This window comes from Staurois parvus, unplaced genomic scaffold, assembly GCF_062004578.1.
Source record: "Staurois parvus isolate SC_StPar_1 unplaced genomic scaffold, SC_StPar_1.0 ptg000292l, whole genome shotgun sequence".
In the NCBI taxonomy this organism is placed as follows: Eukaryota; Metazoa; Chordata; class Amphibia; order Anura; family Ranidae; genus Staurois; species Staurois parvus.
In genome coordinates this window covers 4,653,424-4,671,313 of record NW_028318088.1, presented here as the reverse complement: position 1 = coordinate 4,671,313, position 17,890 = coordinate 4,653,424, and the positions used below count along the sequence as shown (strand labels likewise).

Sequence of the window (17,890 nt, the reverse complement as noted above, 5' to 3'; positions counted from 1 at the left end):
TCAAATTCCAATATCAAATCTAATTATGACCAGAGAGTTGAAGGTCTGAATACTGGTTTCAGGAACAAATCCCTTTTCAATCCCAATGTGCCATCCAATCAGCATTTGGATGTGTTCAAAAGTTTGGTTTTGAGGGATTTGGAAACAGTTATACCTAGGAGGAATGTGAATCCAAGACATGTTCAGGAAGGTATCAAATCTTTGGAAGAACAAAAATAAATTATTATACGCCCTGCTGATAAGGGCGGAGGAGTTGTAGTGATGAAGAAATCTTTCTATCATAATCAAATCTCAGATGTTGGCTGATACCAGCACCTATGTGAGATTAAAGAAAGATCCCACGAGCAAATATAGGGATGAATTGAAAGCTTTGGTGAATTGGGGTTATAGGACGAGAGTGTTGAGTAAAAAGGAGAAACATTATTTAATACCTAGTGTTAGCAGAATTCCAGTTATCTATACTCTCCCTAAAATTCACAAAGATAAGATCAATCCTCCGGCCCGACCTATTGTAAATGGTATTGGTTCAGTTTCTGCTAGACTGGGCCAATACCTAGATGTTTTTTTACAATCTAGTGTATCATCCACTAAAGCGTACTTACGTGATACCATGCATTTGTTAAAATTCTTACGGAGACTCCTATTATCAATCATTCCAGGTTATATCTAGTTACGGCAGATGTATCATCCTTATACACCATCATACAGCATGATGATGCTTTGCTGGCACTTAATTGGGCCCTGAGCAAGAGGGACGATATTTACACAACCAAAAGAATTTTTTAAGAGATTCTTTAGAATTCTGTCTGTCCCATAATTATTTTTGGTACAACAGTGAATTGTTCTCTCAGATAAGGGGTGTAGCGATGGGAGCTCGCTTTGCACCCAGTATAGCCAACCTGTTTATGGCTGAGTGGGAGGACAGGCTTGTCTTCCACCACCAGCATGAACAGGTATTGCTATATAAGAGATTTATTGACGATATGTTTATGATTTGGGCAGGAGAGGAGTCTCATTTGTTAATGTTTTTGGAAAATTTGAATAATAACCCTAATAATATCAAATTGGATTATCAATATAGCAAAGAATCAGTGCATTTCTTGGATCTTACTATCTTTAGAAAAGATGATGTACTGCTAACTAAAACTTATTTCAAACCCACTGATCGTAGCAAATATTTGCCTTGGTTTAGTGTACACCACCCCCAATGCCTCAGAAATATACCTAAAGGCCAGATAATGCGACTGAGGAGAAATTGTTGCAAAAAAACTGATTTTCTAGCTCAATCTGATATTATAGTTAACAGGTTTGTAAATAAAGGTTATCAAATAAGTAAACTCAAGGATACAGTGGAACAAGTATATAGATTACCTAGGGAACAATTATTGATGGATAAACCTAAATTAAGTTCTGATGATAGACATCAATGGGGATTTATATCAAATTATCATATACAGTATAGAGAAGTGGAGAATATCTTTTTTAAATATTGGCACATATTGAAAATGGATAAGATATTAGGGAATTTTATCCCAGATAGGCCTATATTCATTTATAGAAGAGCTCCTACGATTGGAGACAAAATTGTTCATAAAATTTTTGATCCACCCAAACCCATTAGAATGTTTATAGATAGGAAAGGTTTCTACTCTTGTAAAAAGTGCTCAGCTTGTCGGTCGGTCAACCATAAATTCAAAGGATTGGTTAAATTTAGCTCCAAATCAAATGGTAGAGAATTGGATATAATCTCATTTCTAACATGTGAATCCACCTATGTGGTGTATAGTTTGGAGTGTCCTTGTGGTTTAATGTATATTGGGAGGACCAAAAGACAATTAAAAGTTAGGGTTCTTGAACATATCAAGAATATTAAAAGAGGATATAAATGTCATAGTGTTTCTGTACATTTCAAAAAACATCATAATTGTGACCCATCTAATATCAAGTTTTGGGCTATAGAATCTATTCCTAAGGCTTGGAGGGGATCAAATAGAATTAGGGAACTATCTAAATGTGAAACAAAATGGATCTATTTGACTGAAGCTCTGTCCCCTAAAGGTTTAAATATGAATTGGACTTAAACTGTTTTATTAGTGATGTTTAGATTTGATTATTTTATTGTTTATCTAATCATCTAATTGATTTTATTTTTATTTTAATTGTTGAGGCCTTTTTATTTATTTAATTATTATTTTTATTAATTTTGGTGTTATAATGTGATAGGTTTTATTATAATTGCCTTCTATTATTCAGACACAAGATGGCGATGTTGTGATTATGCTGTGTGGTTAGCTCAGTAAATTGATCTAGGTGCCTGTAGTACTCATTGAATATGCATGCCTTCCGGTGTTGTTATTTCAAGTGGCCAATGAGATAGGAGGCGGTGCTTTATAAGCAAGCTCCACATATTGTTTGCCACTCCCTCGGATGAAGTCGTATGACAAAACGCGTTAGGGTGTGGTTTGTCAGTGACGTCACCACGCACGCCAACACACGTGTCCGGATCACGTGACCGCAACAACGCCATGTTGGTTGCAGGCAGGCTGGTGAGATAAGAAAAATTAATAATAGCGCCTATGGTCAAAATTGTATAACTTACTAATAGTGTACCAGCTGCAAAAAACCACCATATATAAAGTGTACCAATTAATAAATAATTTGCGCTAGTAAATATATATAAATATATGTAAAGAAATCATCAAATCATAAGTCCAGAAAAATATATATATACCAATACCACAGAAAAATATAAAAAACTTTTTAGGTGCAAAAAAACGTGTCCGGATCACATGACCGCAACAACGCCATCTTGATTGCAGGCTGGTGAGATGCTGCTGAGAGGGCTGGAAGCTCTTGTGTTGCACTTTTATACAAATGCCGGATATTTTTGTACTCAATGTGAGTGTATTTTATGGGGGGATTATTTGAAAAAATTTTGTTATACGTTATTGCACTATGGCGAGTATCTTTTATATCTGCATGTACTATATGGAGCTGTCTGGATATTTCTAAGCTGGAGCTGAACTGTGGAGTGCTGGGCTAATAGTGATACGCTGGTCTATCACCAGCTTTGAGCTGTTTGGATATCCATAAGGTGGAGCTGAGCAGAGGAGGGCTGGTTTACATTGATATGCTGGTTTATCACCAGCTTTTGGTGAGTGTTCAGTTTGATGGGGTGTTAACACACTGAATTTTCACTGGTGAAGGAAGACTTCATAGCTTCATTTGTTGAGGCTCATAAGCAATTTTTTGCGCATGGACTCTGAGGACCCTTAATTTGATATATGTCTTATCACATTCATGCACTTATTTGGTGGTGGATTTAATGATTTATGTATTTATTTATTCTACTTAAGGGTAGCGCTATTATTTGTGGTTATTTTATATCATTTTGTATAATTATATCACAGTTTATATTCATTTTTACACCAGTTTAATAGTAGCAGCTCCCAAATTATGTGATTCTGCTTATATCCTTGGGCGTGATACTGTGAATCTTGGGGTGTGGGTTATTACTCACCTGGACACCCGTCAGGACTCATTGTACCTTTTAAGATTTGATGGGAAAATTGCTCTGGGACTCTGGAGGAGCCACTGGAGGATATAGCTGGTGATTTCTCACAAGTGGCATCCATCCTCTGGCAGCACCCATCTCAGATGGCACCCATCCACAGCAGCACCATAGGTGGCACAGTGCTTCCTTTTGGCAGTTTGTTGGGTGGTAAGTTCTATCTTTGGCACCCCAGGGAGTACCTCCCTCTCGGCTTCTGGTGGTCTGGGGTGGCTTTGTCTTCCCCTCCATACTAAGGCAACCTCTTCTGCAGCGATATCTTCCCTTGCTGGATTGCAAATGAAGTCTCAGGCGCATGCTTGCACTCTTGATACCCTTTTAGAGGCAGCGGATGCACTGTTGGCAGTCCTGGAGTCATTTGTCTCTTGGGTGGAGTCGGTATTGGAGTGCAAGGCAAGCAGGATGCGCCCCTGCCATTGCCTTCACTTTTGGACGTTTCTGATCCCAAGTCGGGCTCTGCTACAACAGGCCCAGCTTTTGTTCTGCGGGCGGTCTTCCCTGTAGTCTTGCATGCAGGCTTTGGGTCTTATGGTGTTCGCTTTTGAGGCGTTCCTCTATGTGCAGTTCCATATGAGAGTTTTGCAAAAGAAATCCTGTCCAAATGGGACGAATCTACAGCCTTCTTGGACAACCAGATTTGCCTGGAACGGTCGACGAGGGTTTCCCTGCTGTAGTGATTCCAGTTCCCTGCCCTGTAAGCAAGGAAGTGCTTTCTTCCCCTCCACAGGTCGCCATCATAATGGATGCCAGCCAGCCTGGCTGGGGAAAAGTCCTGAGTTCAAGATCAGCAAAAGGCCAATGAACTCTGGAGGAGGCTCATTTGCCCATCAATATTCTGGAGCTGCAAGCAATCAGGATGTCTCTGGAGCATTGGACGAACCTTCTCCGGGGGCTCCCGTTCAGGTTCCAATCAGACAATAGCACCACTGTGGCCTATGTCAACCACCAAAGTGGCATGAATAGTGGGGCAGCGGCGCTGGAGGCTTCCTGCTTCTTCCGCAGTGGGCGAACCAGCACATTCTGGCTCTGTCTGCTGCATTTTCGGCGTTTAGAATTGGGGCTGGTGGATTACCTCAGTTGTCACACGCTGGATTATGGGGAGTGGTCCTTAATCAGATCAGCTCACACTGGGGAACCCAGACATGGATCTTCTGGCGTCCCGCCTCAGCAGGTAGGTGACACGTTGGGGTTTATTTACTAAAGCTGGAGAGTCCAAAATCAGACTCCCTTCTGCATAGAAACCAATCAGCTTCTAACCTCAGCTTGTTCAATGAAGCTTTGGCAATGAAACCTGGAAGCTGATTGGTTTCTATGCAGAAGGGAGTCTGATTTTGGACTCTCCAGCTTTAGTAAATAAACCCCTTTGTGTCGTGAGTGTGGGACCCCCAGGCGGATGCAACAAATGCGCTGGGGGCATTATGGACCAGTATCGTCTCATTTACACCTGTCTTCCTGTCAAGCTGCTCCCTCACCTGTTAGGCAGAATTGCAGGAGAGAGAACAAAATGATTCTAGTCATGCTGGTGGCTCCAAACTGGTCTGTTGGACCACCACCAAGGTGCAGCTGGTCACGGACTCTCCCTGGCAGTTGCCACTTTGGGAGGACCGTCTGTCCCAAGGTCCGGTCTACCTACTTCACTTTCTTTGGCTTTGATAACATGGCTCTTGAAAGCCATATTTTGAGGCACAGGGAGTTGTCAGGTTTGGTGTTCCCCACAATGTTGAAGGCTCGCAAATCTGCCTCCTGGAAGATACATCATTGCATCTGGAAGACTTTTATTTCTTGGCGCAAGGCTTTGGGTGTCCATCCACGACCTTTCTTGGTGGCTCATGTGTTGGGCTTTCTTTAACGGGGCATTGAACAAAAACTTGCCTTAAGTACCATTACGGGTCTTGTATTTCTTCAGCGTCACTTATTTTGTAAGTCTCCCTGTTTGGTTCTACATAAGGATCAGGTGGTTCTTCGCCTTTGCCCCTCCTTTGTACCGAAGGTGGTGTTGGATCTTTATCTAACTGAGGACATTGTCTTGCCTTGAATTCGGAGGTTGCATTGCATTCCTTGGGTGTGGTCCGGGTGGTTTGTGTATACCTGTCCACTGCAGCCTCCTGCCAGAGGTCAGATTCTCTTTTTATGCTCACAGAAGGCCCAAGGAAAGGCCTGGTGGCCTTCTATACCACGATTTCCTATTGGATCTGGCAGACGCTTGTTCAGGCATACACTATTAAAGGGGCGGACTCCTCTCTTCTCCATTACAGGATGCTTTACTATGAAGATTAGTACCTCCTGTAACTTCTGCCATCTGTGTCTCAGGTTTGCGAAGTGGCTACTTTACTATGAAGATTAGTACCTCCTGTAACTTCTGCCATCTGTGTCTCAGGTTTGCGAAGTGGCTACCTAGCCGTCTGTGCACGCTTTTTCGAAGTTTTACAAGGTTGATGTGTTTGCATCTTCGGATGTTTGTTTTAGCCTCAAAATTTTGCAGGCTGCTGTTTTAAGGTTCCTTGTTTGTCCCTTTAGGGATTGTTTGGGTGGTTGGCATGGTTGCCTGGTTGCTACAGTTGTTTTTTGGTTTGCCCACCCCTCATTGAGGCACTGCTTTGGGACATCCCTATGATCAAGATTCAGAAGAGCAGTGCCTATCAATGAATGTAAGAGAAAATGGGATTTTTTGTTACCGTAAAATCTCTTTCTCTGAGTTCATTAACTGACACAGCACCTTCTCCTCTCTTGAAGTTTATACTCCTGACACTGCTTGGTTACGAACTGGATAGCCTATAGAAGAGAGGGGGTTTATACCAGACTGCCCATAGGTGGCGCTGTGTTCTTTTCATCCTAGTGTCCTGCTCTTCTCCTGTAGATGGAGCTAAAATTCCTATGGTCATCAGTGAACTCAGAGAAAGGGATTTTATAGTGACATATTGTTTCCCATAATTCTTTGTGAGATATACAGTATGGCAAAAATGGCTTGCCTATGTCATTGTGTAGGGGATCATAAACTGTATTGGTAAAGCCAGAAGCATATGTGGTATGCAAAGGGTAAATAACAGCAACAAAATGAATACCTAAAGCCTAACATCTCTGAAGCAGGCTTTGCACTTAAATGCGAGCTTCACTTATTAAGGTGTATCTCCCCTGTCCTTTTACTGAATTTCACATCAGCATACATCACTGCATGCTGATGTGAAATAATTTAGCACTGATTAAGAAAAACAGTGCAGTGTTAACCTACCTGTCTGCTTGCAGTCTTCTTTGGAATGTACACTGAGCTGCACAAGCGCAGCTTAGTTTACATTCCCGCACAGATCCTGTGTACTAAGATGACTGGCAACGAAAAATTCGGGGATAAGATGCCAGTATTGGCAAGGGATGTTGGACTGGAGAAGGAGAGGTGATAATTGCAAACTTAAGTCTGCTTTAAAAGGTGTTAGCTGGAGTTCAGCTTTAATGTGTTGGTCACTTATGCAAAGTCCATCTAAAGCTGGGTATACATGTACAGTTTTGTTTTTTTTTGTTCAACCAGTGGTGTTAATACAGGGATCTCTTCCACTATTGTATTCTGACAGTGGGACTCCCCTCCCCAACAGTATACACAGATCAGCTCTTGCAGCTATTGGCTGTATGCACTGATCAAATACTGGTTTTCCAGCATGACCGTTCAACAGTTTGCGAGGCATGATGGCATTTGAAGTTTCTCCACAGCTGGAATGCTGAGGTTGCCTAACCCCTTCTTAGTCTATTGGCCAGTATAATTTTATTGCTTATAGACACAGCGATTGTTGCCAAAACCTGTTGAAGTTATCGGGATCAAGTGACAGTCATGTTTCTCTTATGTTTTTTGACGGACACAAAATTACAGAAAATTTTTGGCTGGCTGTATCCATAGAAACTGGATTTTTTGTTACTCGCCATAAAATTCTTTTCCTTAAGTTCATTGATGAACACAGTTCTTCTATTATTGACTATAGGGTTCTATAGCACTACCTACAGGAGTAGGACACGAGGCAGAGAAGAACACAGCATCGACGATGCGAAGTCCTAGCTGGTGTAAAACCCCCTCTTTGCTATAGACATACTAGTTATTTCTGCCTAGTGTAGGAGTAAGGGCCCAGTTCCCTGCTGGGACCTGTGCTTCTATAGTCTTGTTTCCTTTTTTATTCTCTTTGTTCCTGGGATTTTTTTTTTTCCTGCTGAGATTTTCAATCAACAGCTAGGCTGGGCAATGGATAGATAACCTAGATCCAGTGGCCACCCCAATCTGGCCAACATGTGCACGCAGGCCTTTAGATAAGTGCTGTGTTGGCTGCGACAGCCTGGTGTGGGCCTAGGCTGACAGCACCTTGGCTTCTGTCATAGAGATAAGGTAAGTGGTTTACCCCTCTTCTCCCCTTCTATCCTCTGGAGCCAATTGGTGTGGGGATGGGTACCCTGTTCTCCTGGTCTTCCCAGGCTCCCAGCCATGTCATTGCATGTAGCTGAAGGAATGCCAGGCTGTATGTGCCTGTATGCTGTCTCTCTCACTGGTGGCCCTTAACCGTGACCAGATAGACAGGCGCCCCCCCTGGCATAGATCAGAGGAGGTCCGCTGGTACCTGGTTGGCACTGCTAGATGTGGGCCTTCCTCCCTTCTTCCCAGGTTCATTTGGGAGCCCAGAGGCTGCAGGGGCCATGCAAGGCAAGTATTGAAACCTTGGTGAACCTCTGCCCATCTTTACTTCTGAAACACTGTGACACTCTAAGATACTCTTTTTATTGCCAATGTTACTGACCAGTTGCCAATTAACATAGTTATCGCAAAATGTTATTCCAGCTTTTCCTTGTTAGTATGACTTGCTTTGCCAGTTTGTTGTTACCTTGTCCAGGTGGTGCCAAGCGTTCCTGGCCTCGTATGGCCCCAAAGCCCACAGACAAGTCCTTCTCGGCATGAAGGCTTGCCCCCACCCTTTTCTAGGGTCGGGGGTTATCTTCCCTGGTTCACAGGCCCTTGAACCTCCTTCTTCTCCAACAGCTGGGTACACAAAATTGTGTCCAGCTTCAAAATAGAATTTCATTCTTGTCTTCCAGAGAAATTATTTCTATTCACCCAATCCTGGACCTCAAGGATGGAATCCATTCGGTGGTGGTCTTCCTTCATCAGGGTGATTTTCTGGCCTTCATGGACAACAAGGATGCATACCTGCATGTCTCCATCTGTGCTGTGTAGCAACGCTTCTCACACTTTGTGGTCAGGATCGCACATTATTATTTGTTGCACTTTGCTTCAACCTGACCTCCACTCCTCAGGTTTTTTCTCAAGGTGCTGGCCCTGGTATTGACATTACTGGCTACCTGAAGGATCTTCTGCTGTGAGCAGAGACTCATTCTGTGCTGATGTACTTGGATGGATTTTGGATGGGTCCTGACTTTCAATACGTCTGCCTTGACCCCGAACAGGAGGCACAGGCCAAAGTGTTTCTCCCATTGGATACTTTGGACTGTGGATTAGCTACTCCTGTTCTGCAGATGGTCTTCCCTGTGGTCTTCCATGCAGGTCCTAGCTCTTATGGCATTCACCTTCGAGGCAGTCCCATATGCGCAGTTCAATGCATTGGTTCTGCAGAGGGAAATCCTATCAAAATGGGACACATCTCCTGCTTCCCTGGACAGTCAGATTTGTCTGGGTTTGTCAGCCAGGGCCTCTTTCCTCTGGTGGCTTCAGTCTTACTCACTACACACCAGGAAATCCTTTCTCCCTGTCCACTGGATGGTGGTCACGACAGACGTCAGCATGTCTCACTAGGGAGGAGTCCTGGGGTGGAGGTCAGCTCGGGGGTTATTGGACACTGGAGGAGGCTCTGCTACTCATCATAGTCCTGGAGCAATGTGTGTGTCTGGATTGTTGGCCAGTCAGGATTAATTTGGACCATTGCCACCATGGTGGCCTATGTCAACCTCAAGTAGTGCAACAGCTGGCTCTCTCTGCTGTGTACATTTCAGGTGTTGAGAACTGACTGGCTGATTGCCTCAGTGATCTGACGCTGGATCAGGGAGAGTGGTTCTTAGAGCTGGATGTGTTCCATTAGATCTGCCTATGCTTGAGCAACCCAGACGTGGATCTTCTGGCACACCACCTCAACAGGATGGTGCCAAGATGCATGGCGAGAGTGAAGGACCCCCTGGCGGATGCAGCAGATGCACTGATGGTGCTGTGGGGTCAGTATTGTCTCTATTTATTTATTACAGGTACTTATTTATGTGTTTTCTTCTCAAGTTTCTTGTCTGCTGCGCGTGATAGAGGTTGAAGAGCCTTGGTCATTCTGGTAGCTCCAGGCAGGCTTCGTTGACCCTCGTACGACAACGTGGTGCTGCTGGTTGTGGACGCTCCCTGGCGGCTGCCCCTTCGAGAAGATCTCCTATACCATGAATTGCTTTTCCACCCTGTTTTACCATCTCTTATTTTGATGGCATGGCTATTGAAAGTCTGGTTCTGAGGGACGGACTTGTCAGGTTCGGTGATCCCTACAATGTTGAAGGCATGCAAGCCTACCTCTTGGAAGATTTACCATTACACCTGGAGGGCTTACATCGCCTGGTGCGAGGCTCTGGGTTTCCATCCACGCTCCCCCTTAGCAGCTCTGGTTTTTGGTATTTATTGCCTTGAGTACCTTGAGGGCCAGGTTTCTACTCTGGCGATCTTCTTTCAGCCACCCTTAGCCACGCACTCTTTGATTCATACTCTCATCCAATGAGTTCCGTTGCATTGCCTGTTGCTGCCGTTGGAGCTGAACTTGGTTCTTTCAGTCCTTCAGAAGCCTCCCTTTGAAAGTGTTCAGGGTATTTCCCTACTTACGCTATCTCAGTTGCCTTTTTGGTCGCCACCACTTCTGCATAGTAGGTGTCAGATCTAGCGCCTTAAACTGTAAGTCTCCCTGTTTGGTCTTACACAGGGATAAGGTGGCTCTTCATCTGTGACCCACCTTTCCAAAGGGGGTGTTCGATTTCCACCTGAATGAGGACATGGTCATGCCTTCCCTGTGTCCAAGACCTACCCACCCCAAGGAGGTGTGGTGCACTACTTGGATGTGACCTAGGCGGTTTGTGTATACCTGTCTGCTACAGTTTCATTCCAGAGGTCGGATTCTCTTTTTGTGATCCCAAGGGATTTAGCAGACAATTGCTCAGGTTTATACTATTAAGGGTCAGGCTTCTCCCTTGTTATGGCACACTCCACCAGGGCAGTTAGTGCCTCTTGGGTGTTCAGATATCAGGCGTCTTTGTCTCAGGTTTGCAAGGAGGTTATATGGTCATTTGTGCACACTTTTACCAAATTTTACAAAGTTGAGATGTTCTTATTTTGGCTGCAGAGTTTTGCAGGCTGCTGTTTAAGGTTCCGTGTTTATTTTGTTGGTTGTTTGGGTGGTTGGTATGTTTGCCTGGTTGCTCCTGTTTTTTGTGTGCCCTCCCCTCATTGAGGCACTGAGACATCCCTATGGTCAAGAATAGAAGAGCTGTGTCCATCAATGAACATAAGAAAAAACTGGATTTTTTGTTACTCACCGTAAAATCCTCTTTTTTAGTTCATTGGCGGACACAGTACCCACCCGTCTACTTGGTTCTGTTTTACTTCTACTGCTTTGTGACTAACTGGCTTGCCTATAGAGAGAGGGGGGTTTATACTAGCTAGGCTGTGTAGTGTTCTTTTCTGCCTAGTGTCCTACTCCAGTAGGTGGTGCTATAAAAACCCTGTGGTCTAGAAGAGAAGAGCTATGTTAAACAATGAAATCAGAGAAAAGAATTTTAAGGTGAGTATCAAAAAATACAGTTTCTATGGATACAGCCAGCCAAGAAGTTTTTGTACATCCAGGCCATAACTGGATGTATTATTCTTTTTTATTTATACATATATATTTTTTACATGTGCTGTACTTTTTTTTTTTTTTTCTATAATTTTCCAGGGTAATTCTGCCAAGGTCTTGTCTGACCTGGATGAAGAGTTTGATGGCCTTTACTCTGTGCTTGATGAGATGAAAGAGAGCATGACTAATAGAATCAAGCAGGAACAAGCCCACAAAACCCAGGAACTACAGGTGAGACCATGCTTGACTCTACTCCTGATTTCAGATTATCTTATACTTCCCTCATAATTGCTTAACTGTTGCTTGATGCACAACTAAAATTACATTTTAGATTGTATTGAAAAACAAGCCTTGAAATGCATACTGGAAAAGCAGCATTCATACTCAAGGACTTTCAGTAATCTTCCAGGATGGGAACTTCATATGAGTACCAGTACTGCAAGAGAAGAATTCTCAGATATGTTTGCTGCAGACCCTTTGCTTCGTCTCACATACAGAAAGTTTTACATTAGAGCTTACAGCAGCCATTCTCCACTAGGATTCCTCCAAAAGTTGCTAGGGATTCCTTGAGCTGAGGCTGATCGACCTCCCTTTGATAAAGCTTGCAAAGTTCCAGGACCAATGCCACCTAAAAGAAAGCCAGCAGCATTCTGACCACCACTGTAAGGGTTTCCTTTCCTATTGACCATCAATTTAAGGTGCATTTTTGCCACTGCCCACACATGAATTGGTTTGTTAGGGATCCCCAAGACCTGAAAATAATTTTAGGGGTTCTTTTGTGGTAAAAATGTTGACGCTGTCTTACATGGTCTTTAATATGCAAACAGTGACTTCAGTTCCTGGCTTTTCTTTTTGGTATATCATTTTCACACTATTGGTCAGGGAAGTGGTCCAACACAAAGATAGACTAAAAGCCAAACGAGAACTCTGGGAAAGGCAAAAAAAATCACCCATCAGCCCCCTACACAAAACACTAAACAGCTAATATATTTTTGAAAATCCTTACCATTTAGGACAAAAGTCTAATTGAATTTTCATGACCGTGTCTCTGTAATCCAAAAGTTAACAGCATCTGCTCTGTCAAGGAGGAGGTGTAGCAACAGGGATTACAACATATACTCTCCTCTCCTCTCTGCAGTAAAATGAAACTACATTTCCCATTAACCTCAGGGAATTGTAGTGAATGTGGGCGGGTACACTAGGCCTGTACACGTTGAATGTGTCTGAGAGTGTCAGTCCTCCCGCCACTGCAAGTTGGGCTGAATTACATTACTGCTTCCTGGAGAAAGAATGAAATAAGGGATGTGCCAAGACCAGGGGCTGGGGGAATAGGGGGCATAGCAGCCACTGGTCTTACAAACAGGAAACCAAAGGGAAAAAACAGTTTGATTTGAAAATGAACATGCTATTTCAGAGCAACTACTCCGTGTTCCAGAAGATGGATGACATATTCAGTGAAGGTAGGAAATCAGCAACAAGGACATGTAAAGACATTTTTTCCCTGAGTTCTGCTTTAAGGAATGGAATGTGGTGTGGCCAGGGCTTTAGGAACTGAGCTTGCTGTTTACATATTTGAGCTCCCCAGGATTTAGTGTCTGCACCTCTTAGAGCCTTGCTATGCATATGATCCCTTTAAAAATTGTGGGTTTTTTGTATTTAAGGCAGTGTCTGCATTCTGTGTATGAATTCTACAAAGGTACACTGTACAAATGTATGAGTATACAAACTCTGTTCTGAGTAAAAAATAGGCTGTTGGTTTAAATGAAGATCAGTTCAAATCCCTAAATATATCCATTAAACATTTTACCTCCTTAACATGAAAATGTGTAATAGGCTCTCAAACACCCAGCACCTTCAAAAACTATGCATCTTTGGGAACTTGCTCACCTACATCATACCAATTTTCAGCAGAGCCCACTCAGAAGTGAAGCAGTAAATGTTCTCATTGCATGAGTGATCTAGAACTTTCTAGACCAGGGGTGGACAACTGTGGCCTTCCAGCTGTTGGTGAACTACAAGTCCCATCATGCCTCTGCCTTTGGGAGTCATGCTTGTAACTGTCAGTTTTGCAATGCCTCATGGGACTTGTAGTTCTACAACAGCTGGAGGACCACAGTTGCCCACCCCTGTTCTAGACAGTTTCATGGAGCCTCTGTAGAAAATATGCTTTCTTTCTGTGCAAAGGATGATGGTTTTCCTGAAATGACTGGGTTGTGGTGGGTGATCGTTTAGGGTACCTGTAGTGCCTTTTTTAAGTTTAGATAAGACGTAAGACTTTAATCCGCCATACCAATAACTATAGACAGTATAAAATCAAGATGCCAGTGCAGTAAGGCAAAGTAGAGCTCTTGTGTTTTGGAAATATTTGACAAGTGACAGAATAGCTGTGCTATTTTTGTTACATTTCTTTTTCAATCACATAACTTTGCTGAAAACTCACACATACATTGCCTCTTCTTTTCTCCATTTTGTTTTAGAATCAACTGTCCCAGTGTACGAATGCCCTGGAGAGTTCAGAGGAGCTATTAGAATTTGCTTCACGGACCATGGACATAAAGGAGCCTGAGGAATTCACCAAGGTACAGAATATGAAATGTGACTTTAATGAGAAAGCTTTAAGACATTTTCCTCTACCATTCTCTACATGCACAGTGGGAGGGTGCTTCTCAGAGAAGTCTAAACACCATTTATATAAGTGTTTCTTTTATGTCTCCTTCTAGACAACATAATTAATCTTTTTTCAGTATTCACATCATTACAAGTAGTTTGAGTTCTCCAGTCTAAATGTCAATATATAACATATTTTTGATTTATACATTCTTAAAGCTTTTTTTTCCAAATAACTTTTTGTTCAAAGTTTTTACAGGTTTACAAAAATAAAAAAAATAAAAAGGAACATGTCTCATCACAATGTACATTAGTAGTCATACTTTACATTCCCTCAGTACAGACAGGTTGAGTAGACTATGCTTTACAAAGGCACATAGTTAGTAAAATAGCACAAGATCAGTTATTCTGTGAAATCAATAAGGATACATCTTTAACCACTTCAAGACCGGGCACTTATATCCCCTTCCTGCACAGACCAATTTTCAGCTTTCAGCGCTGTCGCACTTTGAATGACAATTGTGCGGACATGCAACACTGTACCCATATGAAATTTTTATCAATTTTTTTCACACAAGTAGAGCTTTCTTTTGGTGGTATTTAATCACCACTAAGTTTTTTATTTTTTGGCAAATAAAACAAAAACACCTGAAAATTTTGAGCAAAAAACGCATTTTTCTTCGTTTGAAAATAAATAACATTTCTTCATAAATTTAGGTCAAAATGTATTCTGCTACATTTCTTTGGTGAGAATAATACTAATAATTGAATTTGTATTTTTTTCAAATGTTTCTTTTTTTTATTACATTTTTTCTTTTTTCTACTATTTTATTTTTCAGCACCCTGTGACCAAAGCAATACAATGTTACCATAGTAACATTTGAACTACTCTGGGCAAGTGATCAGGATTTTTTTTAACACATTATGATTGCTAATACCAATGTATTTCATTGATATTTGCAATCATTGTTACTGAATGAAACTGATTCATTCAGTCTTTTGTTGTGATTGGCTGTGATTGGGCAAAGCTCATCATATGATACAGATAGGCTGTGATTGGCCCTGTCTGTATCATGTAACTGCCTTGACCAGTCACAGCTAACAACATAATTGTATACAATGGATGGCATGACAGGAAGCCATCCATTGTATACAATTGACATGTGATCTGCTGTGATTGGTCACAGCAGTCACATGACACTGGCAACGGGCTGGTGTAGTGAAATTTCATCAGCTGTGTCCTGTGGACACAGCCGATGACAGATCGCGCTGCTGTGCAGCCCCGTGGCCGCATGAGCGGCTCGTTTTGACAGGACGTCATATTACGCCCAGTCAATGCCGAGTGTCCTGCCCAGCCATCAATCTGCAATAGGCCGGGCGGGAAGGTGTTAACCATGAAGCCCTTGCATCGCCTCAAGTCCCTCCGCACAAATGCATGAGCAGGAGTAGCAAAGCGTTAATCGGTATTCAGCATAAACAAGGCAGCAATACCATTTCTATGTCATTTTATATAACAAAAACAACACTCATAGAATATGCCTACCCATTATATGCCTCCACCACCCATATCTGCCAGCACATCAGACCATTCAGGTTGGTAATGAATCTCACATTCAATTACCTAAAAATCTGCAGGGACACTAACTCCATCAGCATCCACTAGCTAAGGGATGTGGTTTCACTTGTCCCTGTAAATCACACAAGCCCATTTCACACTTACTGAGTCTAGACCAGTGGTCTCCAAATTGCAGCCCTTTTCTTGACTTTATCCGGCCTGTGAGGCATTATTCCTGCCAGTGGGACATTGATCTTCACACTGACAGCAACAATGGGCCACTATTCCTCCTACTGATACCAATGATGGGACACTATTCCTTCCAATGACACCAATGATGGGGCACGCTTTCTCCCACTGATACCAATGATGGGGAACTCTTTCTTCAACTGACAGCAATGATGGGGTATTCTTCCTCCCACTGACACCAGTTATGGGGCACTATTCCTCCCACTGATACCAATGATGGGTCACTATTCTTCCCACTGACACCAATGATGGGGCACTATTCCTCCTGCTGACACTAACACTGGGACACTATTCCTCCCAATGATACCAATATTGGGGCACTACTCCTCCCACTGACACCAATGATGGGCCACTATTCCTCCCACTATCACCAATGACGGGGCACTCTTCCTCCTACTGACGCTAATGATGGGGAACTCTTCCTCCCACTGACGCCAATGATGGGGCACTATTCCTCCCACTGACACCACTGATGGGACACTATTCCTCCCACTGATACCAACGATGTGGCACTATTCCTCCCATTGACACCAATGATGGGGCACTATTCCTCCCACTGATACCAATGATGTGGCACTATTCCTCCCATTGACACCAATGATGGGGCACTATTACTCCCACTGATACCAACTATTTCTACTTCAAATACCAAAGATATACCATTGTTTACTCCCACTGGGCACAGTCCGGCCCCCCTAAAGTCTTTAGGACAGTAAACTGGCCCTTTGTTTAAAAAGTTCGGAGACCCCTTGTCTAGACCATAGTTTTTGTATAAGTGTCTGAACCCAGACCGTTGTACATTAAACAGTATTTTAATAATTACCGAATAAGAGCGTGGGGCAAATCATTTGGTCCATATACAGTTTATCAAAGCATATCCTAAATATACATATTAACATTTTAACATTCTAAACATATTTTAGGTTTCAATCTTGTTTTATATATTGATAATTAATTGTACTATCATTAACTCCACATGTCCCAAACACATAATTTTTAACAGTAGAGGTTCTTCCAGAGTGTTCTGAATATGTTAGTTATAATTGATGTTTAAGTGTTAATAAAACTAAGCCGTTGCAGTTAAGACATTAATCTTTAAAAGGTAGAAAGATACATTTGACAGTATAGTCAGTTCTGATTCCACACACAGCTGGGTCCCATTGTAGCCTTGTTTGCTTTTAAATTCATCTAGCTGTTAATGTGATGCAGCAGAAGAACACAGAGTGGAGAGTGAATAGATCAGTGGCTTTGGGAAGCACTGGAGCATGATGGTGACATCACAGAGCAAGCAAAAGTGAGAGGACCTGTTTACAATACATGTCACAGTAACTCACAGTCACTTGATAGAGAGCACTCTTCAATAGAATCTTTGTAGATCATTTCTATTACTATATAAGAAACAGCAACCCAGGCCGTAGATTGTCTTGTCTTTCATCTCTAGTTTTTCAATAAAGGGTCTGAAGTTTACACGTTTGTTCAGAAATATTTTTACACAGCAAATGACAGTTTTTTAAAAACTAGAATCACTACACAAGCAAGGAAGCAACAGCACAAGTTTTGAAATGATTTAAGATGTGTACTCACAGAAACCACTATGTTAAAGAAGAATTCTATCTAGCTAAATACCTAAAATAGAACTGATTAAAAACTGACGTACATGTTGCAGTCTTTCAAAGGTAATAACACAGCATTTGTGTTTATCTGAGTCCTCCCTACAAGTCTAGGTTCACACCTATGCAGGTTGTGTTTGGTATGTTTCTGCATTGTGTTTTGCATTTTTGCACTTGCGTTTTTGCCGCAGTTTTTTTTTTAATGTTTTTCTTTTTTCTTGTTGCTAGGCAGAGTTTAAAAACAAAACGCTGCAAAAACACAATACATGATTTTCTGCAGCGTTGCCATCCAAGTCTATAGAACCAAAAACGCAACGTTTTGCGTTCAAAAAAGTCCCTGACCCTTTCCAAAAAATGCACCAGGTGAAAACGCAGAAATGTGAACCTATCCCATAGGAAATCATGTTAAATGGACTGTACTGCTTTCCTGAAAAACGCTGCGGAAAATGCTTAGGTGTGAACCTAG

General features: G+C 42.3%; 1 protein-coding gene across 4 annotated transcripts in view; it reads left to right on the top strand.

Moving 5' to 3' along the window:
* FSD1L (fibronectin type III and SPRY domain containing 1 like) overlaps positions 1-17,890 on the top strand; it is a 129,599-nt gene that overhangs the window by 48,254 nt on the left and 63,455 nt on the right. For all 4 annotated transcript variants that reach the window (XM_089682618.1, XM_089682616.1, XM_089682615.1 and 1 more), the window contains exons 3-4: positions 11,503-11,634; positions 13,881-13,982. In XM_089682618.1, coding sequence (XP_089538744.1) covers positions 11,503-11,634; positions 13,881-13,982 — 234 coding nt within the window. The remainder of the gene's footprint in view (positions 1-11,502; positions 11,635-13,880; positions 13,983-17,890) is intronic.